This window comes from Carcharhinus amblyrhynchos, unplaced genomic scaffold (genome assembly GCF_965287045.1).
Source record: "Carcharhinus amblyrhynchos unplaced genomic scaffold, sCarAmb.v2.hapA scaffold_686, whole genome shotgun sequence".
Taxonomy (NCBI): Eukaryota; Metazoa; Chordata; class Chondrichthyes; order Carcharhiniformes; family Carcharhinidae; genus Carcharhinus; species Carcharhinus amblyrhynchos.
In genome coordinates, this window is record NW_027650426.1 from 68,771 (window position 1) to 83,973 (window position 15,203).

The 15,203-nt window shown below is 55.9% G+C and overlaps 1 protein-coding gene across 1 annotated transcript; it reads left to right on the top strand.

Annotated features, from left to right (window-relative positions):
- The first annotated feature begins 430 nt into the window (after window positions 1–430).
- LOC145339814 (DNA-directed RNA polymerase III subunit RPC7-like) lies at window positions 431–14,422 on the top strand. The gene is made up of 7 exons (XM_080184343.1): window positions 431–690; window positions 4,895–5,024; window positions 5,993–6,061; window positions 7,701–7,757; window positions 10,785–10,858; window positions 11,652–11,762; window positions 14,336–14,422. The coding sequence occupies exons 1-7, from the start codon at window positions 568–570 to the stop codon at window positions 14,420–14,422; spliced, it is 651 nt and encodes a 216-aa protein (XP_080040469.1). The 5' UTR covers window positions 431–567.
- The last annotated feature ends 781 nt before the right edge of the window (window positions 14,423–15,203 follow it).

The following is a 15,203-nucleotide window of genomic DNA, read 5'->3' on the forward strand; positions in this document are numbered from 1 at the left end:
AGAGCGCCTGCGCACGGTCAGCCCCGCCCACCGAAACACGGCCCCGCCCCAATCCCCGCCCACTAAAACACAGCCCCGCCCCGCGGCCTGGAGCGCCTCCATGGGGAGAGAGCAGAGAGCGCCTGCGCACAGTCAGCCCCGCCCACCGAAACACGGCCCCGCCCCGCGGCCTGGAGCGCCTCCGTGGGGAGAGAGCAGAGCGCCTGCGCGGTGTGTTCCCCCGCACTGAAACACAGCCCCGCCCCCAGCCCCGCCTACTGAAATCCAACCCCGCCCTCCCGCGGCCCGACGAGGAGAGCACAGAGAGCATGCGCGGCGTGAGCCCCGGTCCTGACTCCGCCCCCGTTGCCCGGAGAGACAGCGAAGGAGAAGGAGAGCGCATGCTCAGAGTGGGCCCTCCTTTCCCCCCCGGCTGTCAATCAGAGGGGGGGCGGGGTTTGTGAGGCGCTCGAGCGGCGGCGCCGGGACGGAGAGAGACCCGGTTCCAGCCCCGGGCCGGCCTGTGTGTGTGTGAGGGAGCCCCGGGCCCGGAGACTGAGAGAATCACAGGGATCCCCGGCCCCCGGGATGCTGGGTTCCCGGGCCCGGCCTCAGGGCCAGGCCGCGCTCTCCCTCAATGTGGAGCTGATGGCCATGGGGAAGGGGGAGACTCTACCGCCGCCCACCCTGCAACCCGGACCGCTCTACCCGGTAAGAGAGTCAACACTGACCCCCTGACCCCTTCACTCTGACCCCCTGACCCCTTCACTCTGACCCCCTGACCCCTTCACTCTGACCCCCTGACCCCTTCACTCTGACCCCCTGACCCCTTCACTCTGACCCCCTGACCCCTTCACTCTGACCCCCGACCCCTTCACTCTGCCCCCCGACCCCTTCACTCTGCCCCCCGACCCCTTCACTCTGACCCCCCGACCCCTTCACTCTGACCCCCTGACCCCTTCACTCTGACCCCCTGACCCCTTCACTCTGACCCCCTGACCCCTTCACTCTGACCCCCTGACCCCTTCACTCTGACCCCCTGACCCCTTCACTCTGACCCCCTGACCCCTTCGCTCTGACCCCCTGACCCCTTCGCTCTGACCCCCGACCCCTTCGCTCTGACCCCCTGACCCCTTCGCTCTGACCCCCGACCCCTTCGCTCTGACCCCGACCCCTTCGCTCTGCCCCCCGACCCCTTCGCTCTGCCCCCCGACCCCTTCGCTCTGCCCCCCGACCCCTTCGCTCTGCCCCCCGACCCCTTCGCTCTGCCCCCCGACCCCTTCGCTCTGCCCCCCGACCCCTTCGCTCTGCCCCCCGACCCCTTCGCTCTGCCCCCCGACCCCTTCGCTCTGCCCCCCGACCCCTTCGCTCTGCCCCCCGACCCCTTCGCTCTGCCCCCCGACCCCTTCGCTCTGCCCCCCGACCCCTTCGCTCTGCCCCCCGACCCCTTCGCTCTGCCCCCCGACCCCTTCGCTCTGCCCCCCGACCCCTTCGCTCTGCCCCCCGACCCCTTCGCTCTGCCCCCCGACCCCTTCGCTCTGCCCCCCGAACCCCGACCCCTCGCTCTGCCCCCCGAACCCCGACCCCTCGCTCTGCCCCCCGAACCCCGACCCCTCGCTCTGCCCCCCGAACCCCGACCCCTCGCTCTGCCCCCCGAACCCCGACCCCTCGCTCTGCCCCCCGAACCCCGACCCCTCGCTCTGCCCCCCGAACCCCGACCCCTCAACTCTCACCCACTGGCACATCATCACCCCCCCCCGTCCCCAACCCTGATCCCTCACCCCTGACTTCAGCCACAGCCCTTCCCCCTGACCCTGACTTTGCCCACCCCCAACCCCTGATACCTACCCTTCCAAAGATGTGTAGGTTAGATGGATTGACCCTGGTAAGTGTGTGGGGTTAGGGGATGGGGCCTGGGTAAGACACTCTTTCGGAGAGTCGGTACTGACTCGATGGGCAGAACGACCTCCTTCTGGACGCTTCACCCCCTCATCCTGACCCCTCGCCACCCCCTGTCGCTGCGATGACCCCTGAGACCCTCCCCCACCCCATCCCCCAGCCTAGTTCAAGTTTAAATGTTCTGCCCTTTTGATCTGGACCCTTCCCCCCGCCCCAGAGAGTCCATCCGGAAAACACGCCATCAAATCCGTTCAAACTCCTCAACCTGGTGTTGATCCGGGTTAGATTCCCGGCTTGGGTTACTGTCTGTGTGGAGTCTAAAACAGAAAGAAATCTCACAACGCCAGCTTAAAAGTCCAACAAATTTATTTGTAGCAAAGGCCCCAAGCTTTCGGAACACATTGTTCCTTCTTCAGGTGGATGGGAGTTCTGCTGCAAATAAATCCGTTGGACTTTGAGCTGGTGTTGTGAGATTTCTTTCTGTTTTACCCCCAGTCCAAGGCAGGCACCTCCACATCATGTGTGGAGTCTGCACATCCTCCCCGTGTGTGCGTGGGTTTCCTCCCACAGTCTGAAGGACGTGCCGGTTCGGGGCGCATTGACCCGAACAGGCGCCGGAGCGTGGCGACTAGAGGCATTGCACAGTAACTTCATTGCAGTGTTAATGTTTGCCTTACTTATGACTAATGAATAAACTTTCACTTCACTAGGAGCCCGTCACACCCGGAAATATTTGGTTTATCCATAACTGACCAACCGTTAATCGATGTAACACCGTTAGTTATCAGATCAGGAGCTCCAAGGTATATTCAGAATCCTACAGTGCAGATGAGGCCCTTCAGCCCATCGTGTCTGCACCAACGTATGAAAGGCCCTGAGCTGCCCACCTAACCCCACTTGCCAGCACTCGGCCCGTAGCCCTGAGTGTTACAGCGTGCCAAGTGCTCATCCAGGCACTTTGTAAAAAGACGCAAGCCATCCCACCTCCACCAATCTCCCAGGCAGCGCGTTCCCGGACCGTCACCACCTCCTGGGTTTAAAAAAAAAGTTCTCTCAAATCCGCTCCCCCCCACCCCCCTCCCAAACCTCCCACCCCTCACTTTTAACTTGTGTCCCCCTCGTAACTGACCCTCCTAAGGGGAACAGCTGCTCCCTATCCACCCCCCTCATCATCTTGTACACCTCGATCAGGTCGCCCCCTCAGTCTTCTCTGCTCCAGGGTAAACAACCCAAGCCTCTCTTTGTCACTCAAATGTTCCATCCCAGGCAGCACCCTGGTGAAACTCCTCCGCACCCCCTCCAGTGCATTCACATCCTTCCTAGAATGTGGTGACCAGAACTGCACACGGTGCTCCAGCTGTGGCCTCGCTAAAGTTCTATATAACTCCACCACGACCTCTCTATTTTTGTAACCTACACCCCGATTGATACAGGCGAGAGTGCCGTACACCTTTTTCACCACCCCATTAACCTGCCTCTCCTATTCTGAAGTTCGATTAGACCCCAAACTTTGTTTGACTTTGGCATTAGTGTGAGTATGAGGTGTTTCACTCTGGGTATGATTCGCATTAGGAAGCTTTTATTAAAACAAATTTTCTTGTTGTTGTGAAATAATATTATTAAATAATGAAAAAGAACAATACAGCACAGGAACAGGTCCTTCAGCGCTGCGCTGATCGTGATGTCCCAACTAAACTTAAAAAAACCTTCTACCCTTTTTCAGTCCGTATCTCTCTCTCCCCTCCCTATGCATGTACCCACCCAGATGCCTCTTAAGTGTTGCTAATGTGCCTGTTTCCTCCATCACCTCTGGCGTTCCAGGCACCCACCACTCTGAAAAACTTTCCCCGCACGTCTCCCTTAATCTCTCCCCCCCCACTTTGAACCTGAGCCCCCTTGTAAGTAAACTTTTAAAAAGTAGTGCTAATTTATTAGTGTCACAAGTAAGGCTTACATTCACACTGCAATGAAGTTACTGCGAAAATCCCCGAGTCGCCACATTCCGGCGCCTGCTCAGGTACACAATGAGAATTTAGCACGGCCCAATGCACCCTAACCAGCACAGTCTTTCAGCCTGTGGGAGGAAACCGGAGGAAACCCACGCAGACACCGGGAGAATGTGCAGACTCCACACAGACGGTGGCCCCGAGCCGGGAATCGAACCCGGGTCCCTGGCGCCGAGAGGCAGCAGCGCTAACCCACTGTGCCACCCAATTGAAATACTTAACCTTGACAAGGGATAATTTTTAAATGCTAACTATTCTCTAGTTCCAATTTAAGGATTATCTATAGTAACGTAGGAATTAGGAGCAGAAGTTGGCAATTTAGCCCTTCGAGCCTGTTCCGCCGTTCAAACAGATCATGGCTGATCTCTCCCTGGTCTCAAATCCACCTGGCCCCCTATTCCCCACTTCCCTTTCACCCATCTCCAAAGGGTCTGCTTTGTCTGTGTAGTGCGCAAGAAACAATACTTTTCACTGCGTCCCAATACATGTGACAATAATAAATCAAGACTTTTGTATCTTTTCCCCAATGGAAGAAGGTGGAAGAGAGAATGTCTGGGGTGTGTGGGGGGGGGTCCTTGATTATGCCGGCTCTTTTCCCCCGAGGCAGCGGGAAGTGTAGACAGAGTCAATGGATGGGAGGCTGGTTTGCGTGATGGGATTGGGGCTACATTCACCACCCTTTTGTAGTTCCTTGCGGTCTTGGGCAGAGCAGGAGCCCAGACCGAGCTGTGATACACCCAGAAAGAATGCTTTCTATGGGGGCATCTGTAAAAGTTGGTGAGAGTTGGACATGCCAAATTTGACACACGTAGGGAGGGTCGGGGGGAGTTTTGCGTGTGTTGGGAGGGTCAGGGGAGGTTGTGTGTTGGGAGGGTCAGGGGAGGTTGTGTGTTGGGAAGGGTCAGGGGGTAATGGTGTCCAGTGTGTGTTGAGGACTGTTCTGAGTGTTGGGGTGATGCTGCAGTGATCTGAACCTCAATCCTCTCTCTGATGGTTTGTGTGTGTCTCAGTCTCTAGAGTTCAAGGCCGTTCCCTTACATGTGGGAGAGGAAGCTGAGTACATGCTGGCTCTGAAACAGGAGCTGCGTGGGGCCATGAGGACCCTGCCCTATTACGTCAAGCCTGCAGCTCCCAAGAAAGGTAACAGAGTGGGACGCCATTCAGGAGCGTGTCGCCTCTCCGCTTCCCTGTCCACCCTCCGCCCCCACCACCAACATCGGCCTCTTCTCTTTTCCCGCCCCCCCCCCCCATCACCCTCTCTTCCCCACCCACATCCCCCCCATCGCCCCCTCTTTCCTCCTTCCCCCAGCCAATCCCCCATGCCCCCTCCCCCAATGTTGCAACCCCTCGCTCCTCCCAAAACTCCGTCTCAGCGCCCCCTACTTAATGTGTGCTCTTCCGTCATTCCCTCCGCCCCTACTTTTGGGAGCTCTGTGCCCGCCTGCGCCTGTGGGGCAGGGGGTTATGGTTGGGTGACGGTGGTCACAGGCTGTGTCTTGTATTTTTTCCACAGTGCAGAAAGAGACCATTCGGTCCCTTGAGTCTGCACCAACCACAATCCCACCCAGGCCCTCTCCCAATAACTCAACGCATTTACCCTGCTAATCCCCCCCCGACACTGAGGGGCAATTTAACACGGCCAGTCAACCTAAACCGCACGTCTTTGGAGTGTGGGAGGAAACGGGAGAGCCGCAGGAAACCCACGCAGACACGGGGAGAATGTGCAGATCCACACACAGACAGTGACCTGAGCCAGGAATCAAACCCGGGTCCCTGGCGCTGTGAGGCAGCAGCGCTAACCCCACTGTGCCACCCCATTACCGTGCTTGAGTAATCTATCAGAGATGTTTACAGCATGGAAACAGGCCCTTCGGCCCAACTTGTCCATGCTGCCAGTTTTGACCACTGAGTTAATCCCAATTACCCGCGTTTGGCCCACGTCCCTCTATACCCATGTAATAGCCTAAACGTTTTTTAATAACTCCTACTAACACCCTGCTGAACTGATCTCTCTGTCCAGCCACCTATCTCTCAGTTTGGCTCTGATGTCTTTCTGTTTGATGTCTGCTTTGCGACGTGACGCAGTGCCGCTGTTCTGTTTTCCCCAGATATCGAGCGTTACTCTGATAAGTACCAATCCTCAGGACCCACCGACAACACCATCGAGTGGAACCCCGGTGAGTGAGCGGGAACGCAGCTGGAGTACTGTGTGCAGTTTTGGGCGCCGCACTTACGCAAGGATATTTTGGCCTTGGAGGGAGTGCAGAGGAGGTTTACTAGGCTGATACCGGAGTTGAGGGGGTTGAGCTATGAGGAGAGGCTGAATAAACTAGGCTTGTACTCGTTAGAGTTTAGAAGAATGAGGGGAGATCTCATTGAGACGTATAAGATGATGAATGGGATGGATAGAGGTGGAGAGATTCTTCCCGCTCAGAAAGGATAGTAGGACTAGAGGGCACAGCCTCAAGATAAAGGGGGGGGCGGTTTAGAACGGAGTTGAGGAGGAACTTCTTCACTCAAAGGGTGGTGAATCTCTGGAATTCTCTGCCTGTTGAAGTGGTGGAGGCTGCCTCGCTCAATATTTTTAAGACGCGGGTTGATGGGTTCTTGATAAGCGAGGGGATTAAGGGTTATGGGGAGAGGGTGGGAATGTGGAACTGAGACACGACAGATCAGCCATGATCTTATTGAATGGCGGGGCAGGCTCAAAGGGCTAGATGGCCTACTCCTGCTCCTATTTCTTATGTTCTTATGTTTACTCCCTCGGTTTGGTCGGAGGCCTGGGCTGCCCCTCGCAGCCGGGGCTGTTTGCACTCTCTGCTGCCTGGGGATGGGTCTCTGCCACTGTCTCCACCATCTACCTACCTGGTTAGGGTGGATCGGCCATGCTAAAATTGGCCCTTGGTGTCCTACGATGCATAGATTTGAGGGATTAGTGGGTAAATATATGGGGGTAGGGCCTGGGTGGGATTGTGGTCAGTGCAGACTCGATGGGCCGAATGGCCTCTTTCTGTACTGTAGGGTTCTATGATTCTACATCAGGAAGATTGCCAGGATTTCTTTATTCAATCCTGGGACACGGGTGTCGCTGGCTGGGTCCAGCATTTATTACCCAACCCTAGTTACCCCTTGGAGGGGCAGTTGAGAGTCAACCCCATTGCTGTTGCTCTCTGCGTCACACGTAGGCCAGACCGGGGTAAGGAGGGCGGATCTCCTTCCCGAAAGGACGGGTTTTCCCGACAATCAGTAGCTTCTTAATCCCAGATATTTTTTATTGAATTCAAATTCCACCGTCTGCCGCGGGCGGGATTCGAACCCGGGTCCCCCAGAACGTTCGCTGATTAATAGTCCAGCGATAATACCACCAGGCCGTCGCCTCCCCTTGTGGAAGGTATTTAATACCTACTAATTTCTCAATGGTTTCACTGCGAGTGCTTGGTGTGCCATCACCCTGCCCGCCTGTAACAAACCATTCCCCATTCCCAGTTGCGTTTTCCAGTGGTCAGTTACATAGGATCCCTGCAGTGCAGAAGGAGAATGTTCGGCCCATCAAACCTGCACTGACAACAGTCCTATCCCCCTAACCCCACGTATTTACTCTGCTAATTCCCCTGACACTAAGGGGCATTTTATCATGGTTAGATACGTTGGCCGTGCTCAGTTCTCCCACAGTGTACCCGAACAGGCGCCAGATTCTGGCGATTTTCACAGTAACTTTTGCCCCCTTGTGCAGCTAGTTGTGTTTTCTCCACTTTAACCTTTGACACGCGGCCTCTCCCTCCGCACGTCCCAGCCAATCCGTCTCTCTCGTTTCAGATTGGCGCCGGTTACCGCGGGAACTGAAGATCCGCATTCGAAAACCAGCAAAGGACAGTGAGTATGCAAGGCCCAGGGGGATTCCCACACCGTCCCGACACAGCCGGACTACAGGCAGACACCACACCGTCCCGACACAGCCAGACTACAGGCAGACACAACACCGTCCTGATATAGACAGACACCGTACCGTCCCGACACACAGCCGGACTACAGACAGACACCGCACTGTCCCGACACAGCCTGACTACAGGCAGACACCACAGCATCCCGACACACAGCCAGACTACAGACAGACACCGCCCTGTCCCGACATAGCCAGACTACAGGTGGGCACCACACTGTCCTGATGCAGCCAGACTACAGGTGGACACCGCACTGTCCCGACACAGCCAGACTACAGGTGGACACCGCACTGTCCCGACACAGCCAGACTACAGACAGACACCGCACCATCCTGACACAGTCAGTCTACAGACAGACGGTTACACCCTCCAGCACTGTTTTGATATTTTGCACAGTCCCGACACACAGGCAGACTACAGACAGACACAGCCAGACTACAGACAGACACCACCCTGTCCCGACACACAGCCAGACTACAGGCAGACACCGCCCTGTCCCGACACAGCCGGACTACAGGCAGACGCCACACTGTCCTGATGCAGACAGACGGTTACACCCTCCAGCACCGTTTTGATATTTTGCTTGGTGCTGGTACCTGTCCTGTGACCTGTACAGCCAGGCCGCCGTGTCTGCCTGTGCTTTCCCGATGGTGATTTGGGTTTTTCTGGGGGGCGGTTTACGGCGTAACAGGTGAATCTGGGCTGGGGTAACTACACGGGATGATGTTTATTGACTTTCCCAGAGAATTTCACATAACATCACAGATGGAGACATGTTCGCAGACGCAAGGCCAGTCAGGGACTAAACTATCAACCGTGAGTCTGGACAGGCACAGCAGGAGCAACAGAGTACTCTCCAGCACAGGAACAGGCCCTTCAGGCCCTCCTGCTCCGACCATGAATCCTAAACTAAAACCGTACGTGCTTACAGAGTCCGTACCCTCCCATTCCCATCCTATTCATGGGTTTGTCCAGTTGCCCCTTAAATCCCACTATCGTTCCCGCTCCCACCCCCTCCCCGGGCGTCCCAGACACTCACCATCCTCTGTGTAAAAAAAAAACTTACCCCTCGCATCTCTTCCAAACTTTTCCCCTCGCACCTTAAACCTTGACTCTTCCACCCTGGGGGGAGAAAGCTTCTGACTATCCACTCTGCCCCTCATAACCTTGTAAACCTCTATCAGGGTCACATTGTGGGCGGCACGGTAGCACAGTGGGGTTAGTGCTGCTGCCTCACAGCTCCAGGGACCCGGGTTCGATTCCCGGCTCGGGTCACTGTCTGTCACTGTGTGGAGTCTGCACATTCTCCCCGTGTCTGCGTGGGTTTCCTCCGGGTGCTCCGGTTTCCTCCCACACTCCAAAGACGTGCTGGTTAGGTTGATTGGCCGTGCTAAGAAACTGCCCCTTAGTGTCCAGGGATGTGTAGGTTAGGGGGATTAGTGGATAAATGTGTAGGGATATGGGGGTAGGGCCTGGGTGGGATTGTGGTCGGTGCAGACCCGATGGGCCAAATGGCCTCTTTCTGTACTGTAGGGTTCTATGAGACCCCCTCAACCTCTGTCATCCCCGTGAGGACAAACCGAGTTTATCCGGGAATAAACAGAGTGATCCAGAGTGACCAGATGTGTCTGGTACTGATGGTTCTGGGCACACTTCTTTTCACAGTAACTTCACTGCAGTGTTAATGGAAACCTTTTTTGTGACACTAATAAAGTTTTGAAGACTTGAATCCCTCCATCCGATCACCAGTGTTGGCCACTACTCAGTGCTTTCCGACCTCCAGACACTGGTGAATGCACGATACCGCTCCCACATACCCCCCCGCGGGCTTCGATATGGCTGAACTGTCTGCTGTGCGACAATCAGGCACCTCGGGAAAGTCCAAATACAGACAGTATCCACTGCACTCACACTGACAAACTTGGCACAGTGGGTCAGCACTGCGGCCTCATAGCTCCAGGGACCCGGGTTCGATTCCCGGCTCGGGTCACTGTCTGTGTGCAGTCTGCACGTTCTCCCCTTCTCTGTGTAGATTTCCCCCGGGTGCTCCGGTTTCTTTCCACAGTCCGAAAGATGTGCGGGTTAGGGGGGATTGGCCGTGCTAAATTGCCCCTTAGTGCCCAAAGATGTGTAGGTTAGGCTGGATTGGCCATGCTAAATTGCCCCTTAGTGTCCAAAGATGTGTAGGTTAGGCTGGATTGGCCATGCTAAATTGTCCCTTAGTGTCCAAAGATGTGTAGGTTAGGCTGGATTGGCCATGCTAAATTGTCCCTTAGTGTCCAAAGATGTGTAGGTTAGGGTGGATTGGCCGTGCTAAATTGTCCCTTAGCGTCCAAAGATGTGTAGGTTAGGGTGGATTGGCCGTGCTAAATTGCCCCTTAGCGTCCAAAGATGTGTAGGTTAGGGTGGATTGGCCGTGCTAAATTGTCCCTTAGCGTCCAAAGATGTGTAGGTTAGGGTGGATTGGCCGTGCTAAATTGCCCCTTAGTGCCCAAAGATGTGTAGGTTAGGCTGGATTGGCCATGCTAAATTGCCCCTTAGTGTCCAAAGATGTGTAGGTTAGGCTGGATTGGCCATGCTAAATTGTCCCTTAGTGTCCAAAGATGTGTAGGTTAGGCTGGATTGGCCATGCTAAATTGTCCCTTAGTGTCCAAAGATGTGTAGGTTAGGGTGGATTGGCCGTGCTAAATTGTCCCTTAGCGTCCAAAGATGTGTAGGTTAGGGTGGATTGGCCGTGCTAAATTGCCCCTTAGTCTACCTAATACGAGTGTGGCAACTCTGGGATTTTCACAGTAACTTCATTGCAGTGTTAATGTAAGCCTACTTGTGACATTAATAAATAAATGAAAGAAGCTAAATATAAACAGAATGAGGTTGGTCACACACTACCTTCTCTCTCTCTCAATCTGGATGAATCTGTGCGATGACTGACCTGCTGTCGTGTCGATTGTGTTTACAGAGACCCCACTCTGCACCAGGAAGATCGGACCCAGAACAACGGTGGAGAAAGAGGAAATCATCAAAAAACTGGAGGTAAACTGGCAAAGCGCAGCGAGGAGTTACCGAGAGTGTCCCCGTGAGGGGGAGTGCAGGGGGTCAGTGTGTGTCAGTGTGGGGAGAGAGAGGGGGGTCAGTGTGGGGAGAGAGAGGGGGGTCAGTGTGGGGAGAGAGAGGGGGGTCAGTGTGGGGAGAGAGAGGGGGGTCAGTGTGGGGAGAGAGAGGGGGGTCAGTGTGGGGAGAGAGAGGGGGGTCAGTGTGGGGAGAGAGAGGGGGGTCAGTGTGGGGAGAGAGAGGGGGGTCAGTGTGGGGAGGGAGAGGGGGGTCAGTGTGGGGAGAGAGAGGGGGGTCAGTGTGGGGAGAGAGAGGGGGGTCAGTGTGGGGAGAGAGAGGGGGATCAGTGTGGGGAGAGAGAGGGGGATCAGTGTGGGGAGAGAGAGGGGGGTCAGTGTGGGGAGAGAGAGGGGGGTCAGTGTGGGGAGAGAGAGGGGGGTCAGTGTGGGGAGAGAGAGGGGGGTCAGTGTGGGGAGAGAGAGGGGGGTCAGTGTGGGGAGAGAGAGGGAGCGCGGGGTCGGTGTGTTGACGGAGGGAGGGAGCGCGGGGTCGGAGGGAGGGAGCGCGGGGTCGGAGGGAGGGAGCGCGGGGTCGGAGGGAGGGAGCGTGGGGTCGGTGTGTTGACGGAGGGAGGGAGCGTGGGGCCGGAGGGACGGAGCGTGGGGTCGGAGGGAGGGAGCGTGGGGCCGGAGGGAGGGAGCGCGGGGTCGGCGTGTTGACGGACAGAGTGGGCCCTGAACACTCTCCGCTCTGTAACCGTGTCGATCCTTTCCAGACGTTGGAACAGAAGGAAGAGGCTCACAGCTCTGACGAGGAGGAGGATCAGGAGAAGGAGGAGGAGGAGAAGGAGAATGAGGAGGAATATGACGAGGAGGAGTTGAGGAGGGTGAGTACGGTGTGTTGTGGTGTTTTCCGATGGCTGTACCTCGGAGACAGCCGGACCTGCCACAACAAGGCTGCTGTCTCCGATCTGTAATCCCCTTTCTACCCAGCCTGTCCGCTCACCCTGAGATCTCAGCAAAATCACTGCATCCTCTATCCAATTAGTACCCCCCACCACCCCCTCTCCCCTCGCCCTGTACGAGTTCCTATTGAATCTGCTTCCAGTGTCCTTCCAGATCACAGCAACTCGATCCTTTCCGTCAGAATTCTCCCCGTCTCTCTCCCCTCCCTCCACTCCGGTTCCTTTCCCGATTCTCTCCATGCCTCCTCGATTAAATCCACCCCTTCTCCGCTCGGAGTTGGGGTTTGGGGGGGGGTGGTGACCTCAGCTTCTCCCAGTCTCTCCCTCCCCCTCATCCCAGCTCCCGTTCTGGAGGGAATCCCAGTCCCGCCCTCTCTCTCTCCCAGGGGTTTGGAATGGGACACAATATCCAGCGGGGAATACTTATCAATCTTTGTAACTCTGGCTCCATTTTCAATTCAAGCATCCTGGAAGTGTTTGAAACCTTGGTGTACGTTTATTACCCATCCCTAGTTGCCCCTTGGAGGGGCAGTTGAGAGTCACCCACATTGGCTGTGTGGCTCTCTGGAGTCACGTGTAGGCCAGACCGGGGTAAGGACGGCAGATTTCCTTCCCTGAAGGGGAACCAGATGGGTTTTCCCGACAGTCAGTAGATTCTTGAAGCGAAATTTAATTCCTTCCTGAAATCACACAGCGTTTGGCCTCGACTACTTTCTGTGGCAGTGAATTCGCCCACCCTCTGGGGGGAAGAAATTTCCCCTCCCCCTCCGTCCGAAAAGGTTTACCCCTTATCCTCAAACTCTGACCCCCCCCCGCACTAGTTCTGGACTCCCCCCCCCCCCCCCCCCCCACCCCCCCCCCGCCATTGGGAACACTGTCTCAGCTGACACCCTGTCTGGAACGCGACTGGAAGCTCTCGCTGCTTCTCTGAGGGCTACTGTCTCTCCTCACCTCTCTGGAGGGGGAGTGAGTGACTTATGTTCCTCTTCGCTTTGGCTGCTTCACAATAACCGCCCCCCCCCCCCCCACCGGCAACCCCGGATATCACCGCTGACCCTCGCCATCCCACCCCAGGCACTGAGCTGTAACTCCTCTCTGTCCGTGTGTGATTACAGTCAGTATTGAATGTAATTGGTCCAGTTACAGCGCTCGCTCGCGCGCACGCGCGCACACACACACACACACACACACACACACACACACACACACAAACACACACACAGACTCTCAGTCTCACACACACACACACACACACACAGACTCTCAGTCACACACACACACAGACTCTCAGTCTCACACACACACAGAGACTCTCAGTCTCACACACACACAGAGACTCTCAGTCTCACACACACACAGAGACTCTCAGTCTCACACACACACAGAGACTCTCAGTCTCACACACACACAGAGACTCTCAGTCTCACACACCCACAGAGACTCTCAGTCTCACACACACACAGAGACTCTCAGTCTCACACACACACAGAGACTCTCAGTCTCACACACACACAGAGACTCTCAGTCTCACACACACACAGAGACTCTCAGTCTCACACACACGCAGAGACTCTCAGTCTCACACACACGCAGAGACTCTCAGTCTCACACACACGCAGAGACTCTCAGTCTCACACACACGCAGAGACTCTCAGTCTCACACACACGCAGAGACTCTCAGTCTCACACACACGCAGAGACTCTCAGTCTCACACACACGCAGAGACTCTCAGTCTCACACACACGCAGAGACTCTCAGTCTCACACACACGCAGAGACTCTCAGTCTCACACACACGCAGAGACTCTCAGTCTCACACACACGCAGAGACTCTCAGTCTCACACACACACACAGACTCTCAGTCTCACACACACACACAGACTCTCAGTCTCACACACACACACAGACTCTCAGTCTCACACACACAGAGACTCTCAGAGACACACACACACACTCTCAGACACAGTCACACACTCAGACTCAGACACACACACACACACACACAGACACACCTGCCCCAGGTCTCTGGTGTGAGATTTGGGTAAAGGTTCTGAAACTAAATAAACCACACTGGTTAGATTTCCCCAGGCACCGTATTGGTCAGTAGGGAACGGGATATCGAAAACATTTCCCTTGTAGAAACGGCTCCTATTGGTGATCGTTGGGTGACACAGCGGGTTAGCGCTGCTGCCTCTGAGTGCCAAGGGACACGGCTTCGACTCCCGGCTCGGGTCTGTGTGGAGTCTGCACATTCTCCCCGTGTCTGCATGGGTTTCCTCCGGGTGCTCCGGTTTCCTCCCACAGTCCGAAAGACTGTGCTGGTTAGGGTGGGATCGGCCGGGCTAAAATTCTCCCTCAGTGCAACCCGGACAGGAGTGTGGGGGATTTTCACAGTAACTTCATTGCGGCGTTAATGTGACACTGATAAAATAAACTTTAGCCTGGCTGCAAAGCGGAGTTATTCTAATTCCTTCCGGTTTGAATCTCTGAACAGGAGACGGACTACGTCATGTCGTACTTTGACAACGGTGAGCAGTTTGGGGGAGACAGTGACGACAACATGGATGAGGCAATCTACTGAGAGCGACGGGGGGTTGGTGGGGGGGTGGGGGGGGGGGCTGTGGGGAGGGGGCTCCGGCTCCCCCCTCCCAACACCCAGCCAGTCCCTGACGGACAGAATCCCCCCCCTCGCAGGTCAAAAGTGCCGCCAATCCCGCGACCCCAGGCGAGAGATTGCCCAGGAACCCCGGAGCTGGCTCCACTTTCCCCCTGTTTGGATCCTCAGACAAGACTGAGAGTGTGGGTTCGGTTCCTGTGCGTGGGGGGAGGAGGGGGGTGGGGGGGGGGGGTCAGATTCAGGCCTCGTGCAGCCTGAGCTGTCTCTGGGAATGTCTTGTGTCTGCGTCCCTCTGTGTTGGTTAATGAAGGTCCCCATTTGTTCGCACTGTGTTTGGGTGCAAGGCTGGGGTGGTCTCGGTCTCTGTGAGTTCTCTGCCCCGAGCGCCAGCGGATCTCTGGCGTGGGTGAGTCATCGGGAATGGGTGAGGGATCTGCTGGCGACATTTCTCCCACTGTCTAACCCCTCTTGCTAATCAGTACAGGGGTTTAACCCACACTTCATTCATCCATCAGGACTTAGACAACTGGATAACCACTTAGAGATTTACAGCACAGAAACAGGCCCTCCGGCTCATCTCCCTCATGCCAACCAGGTTTCCCAAACTGAACTAATGCCATTTTATGATTTATTATTGTCACGCGTATTGGGATACAGTGAAAAGAATTGTTTATTGTGCGCAATACAAAGCACACCTTTCATAGAGTACATAGATTTGATTTATTATTGTCACGTGTATTGGGAC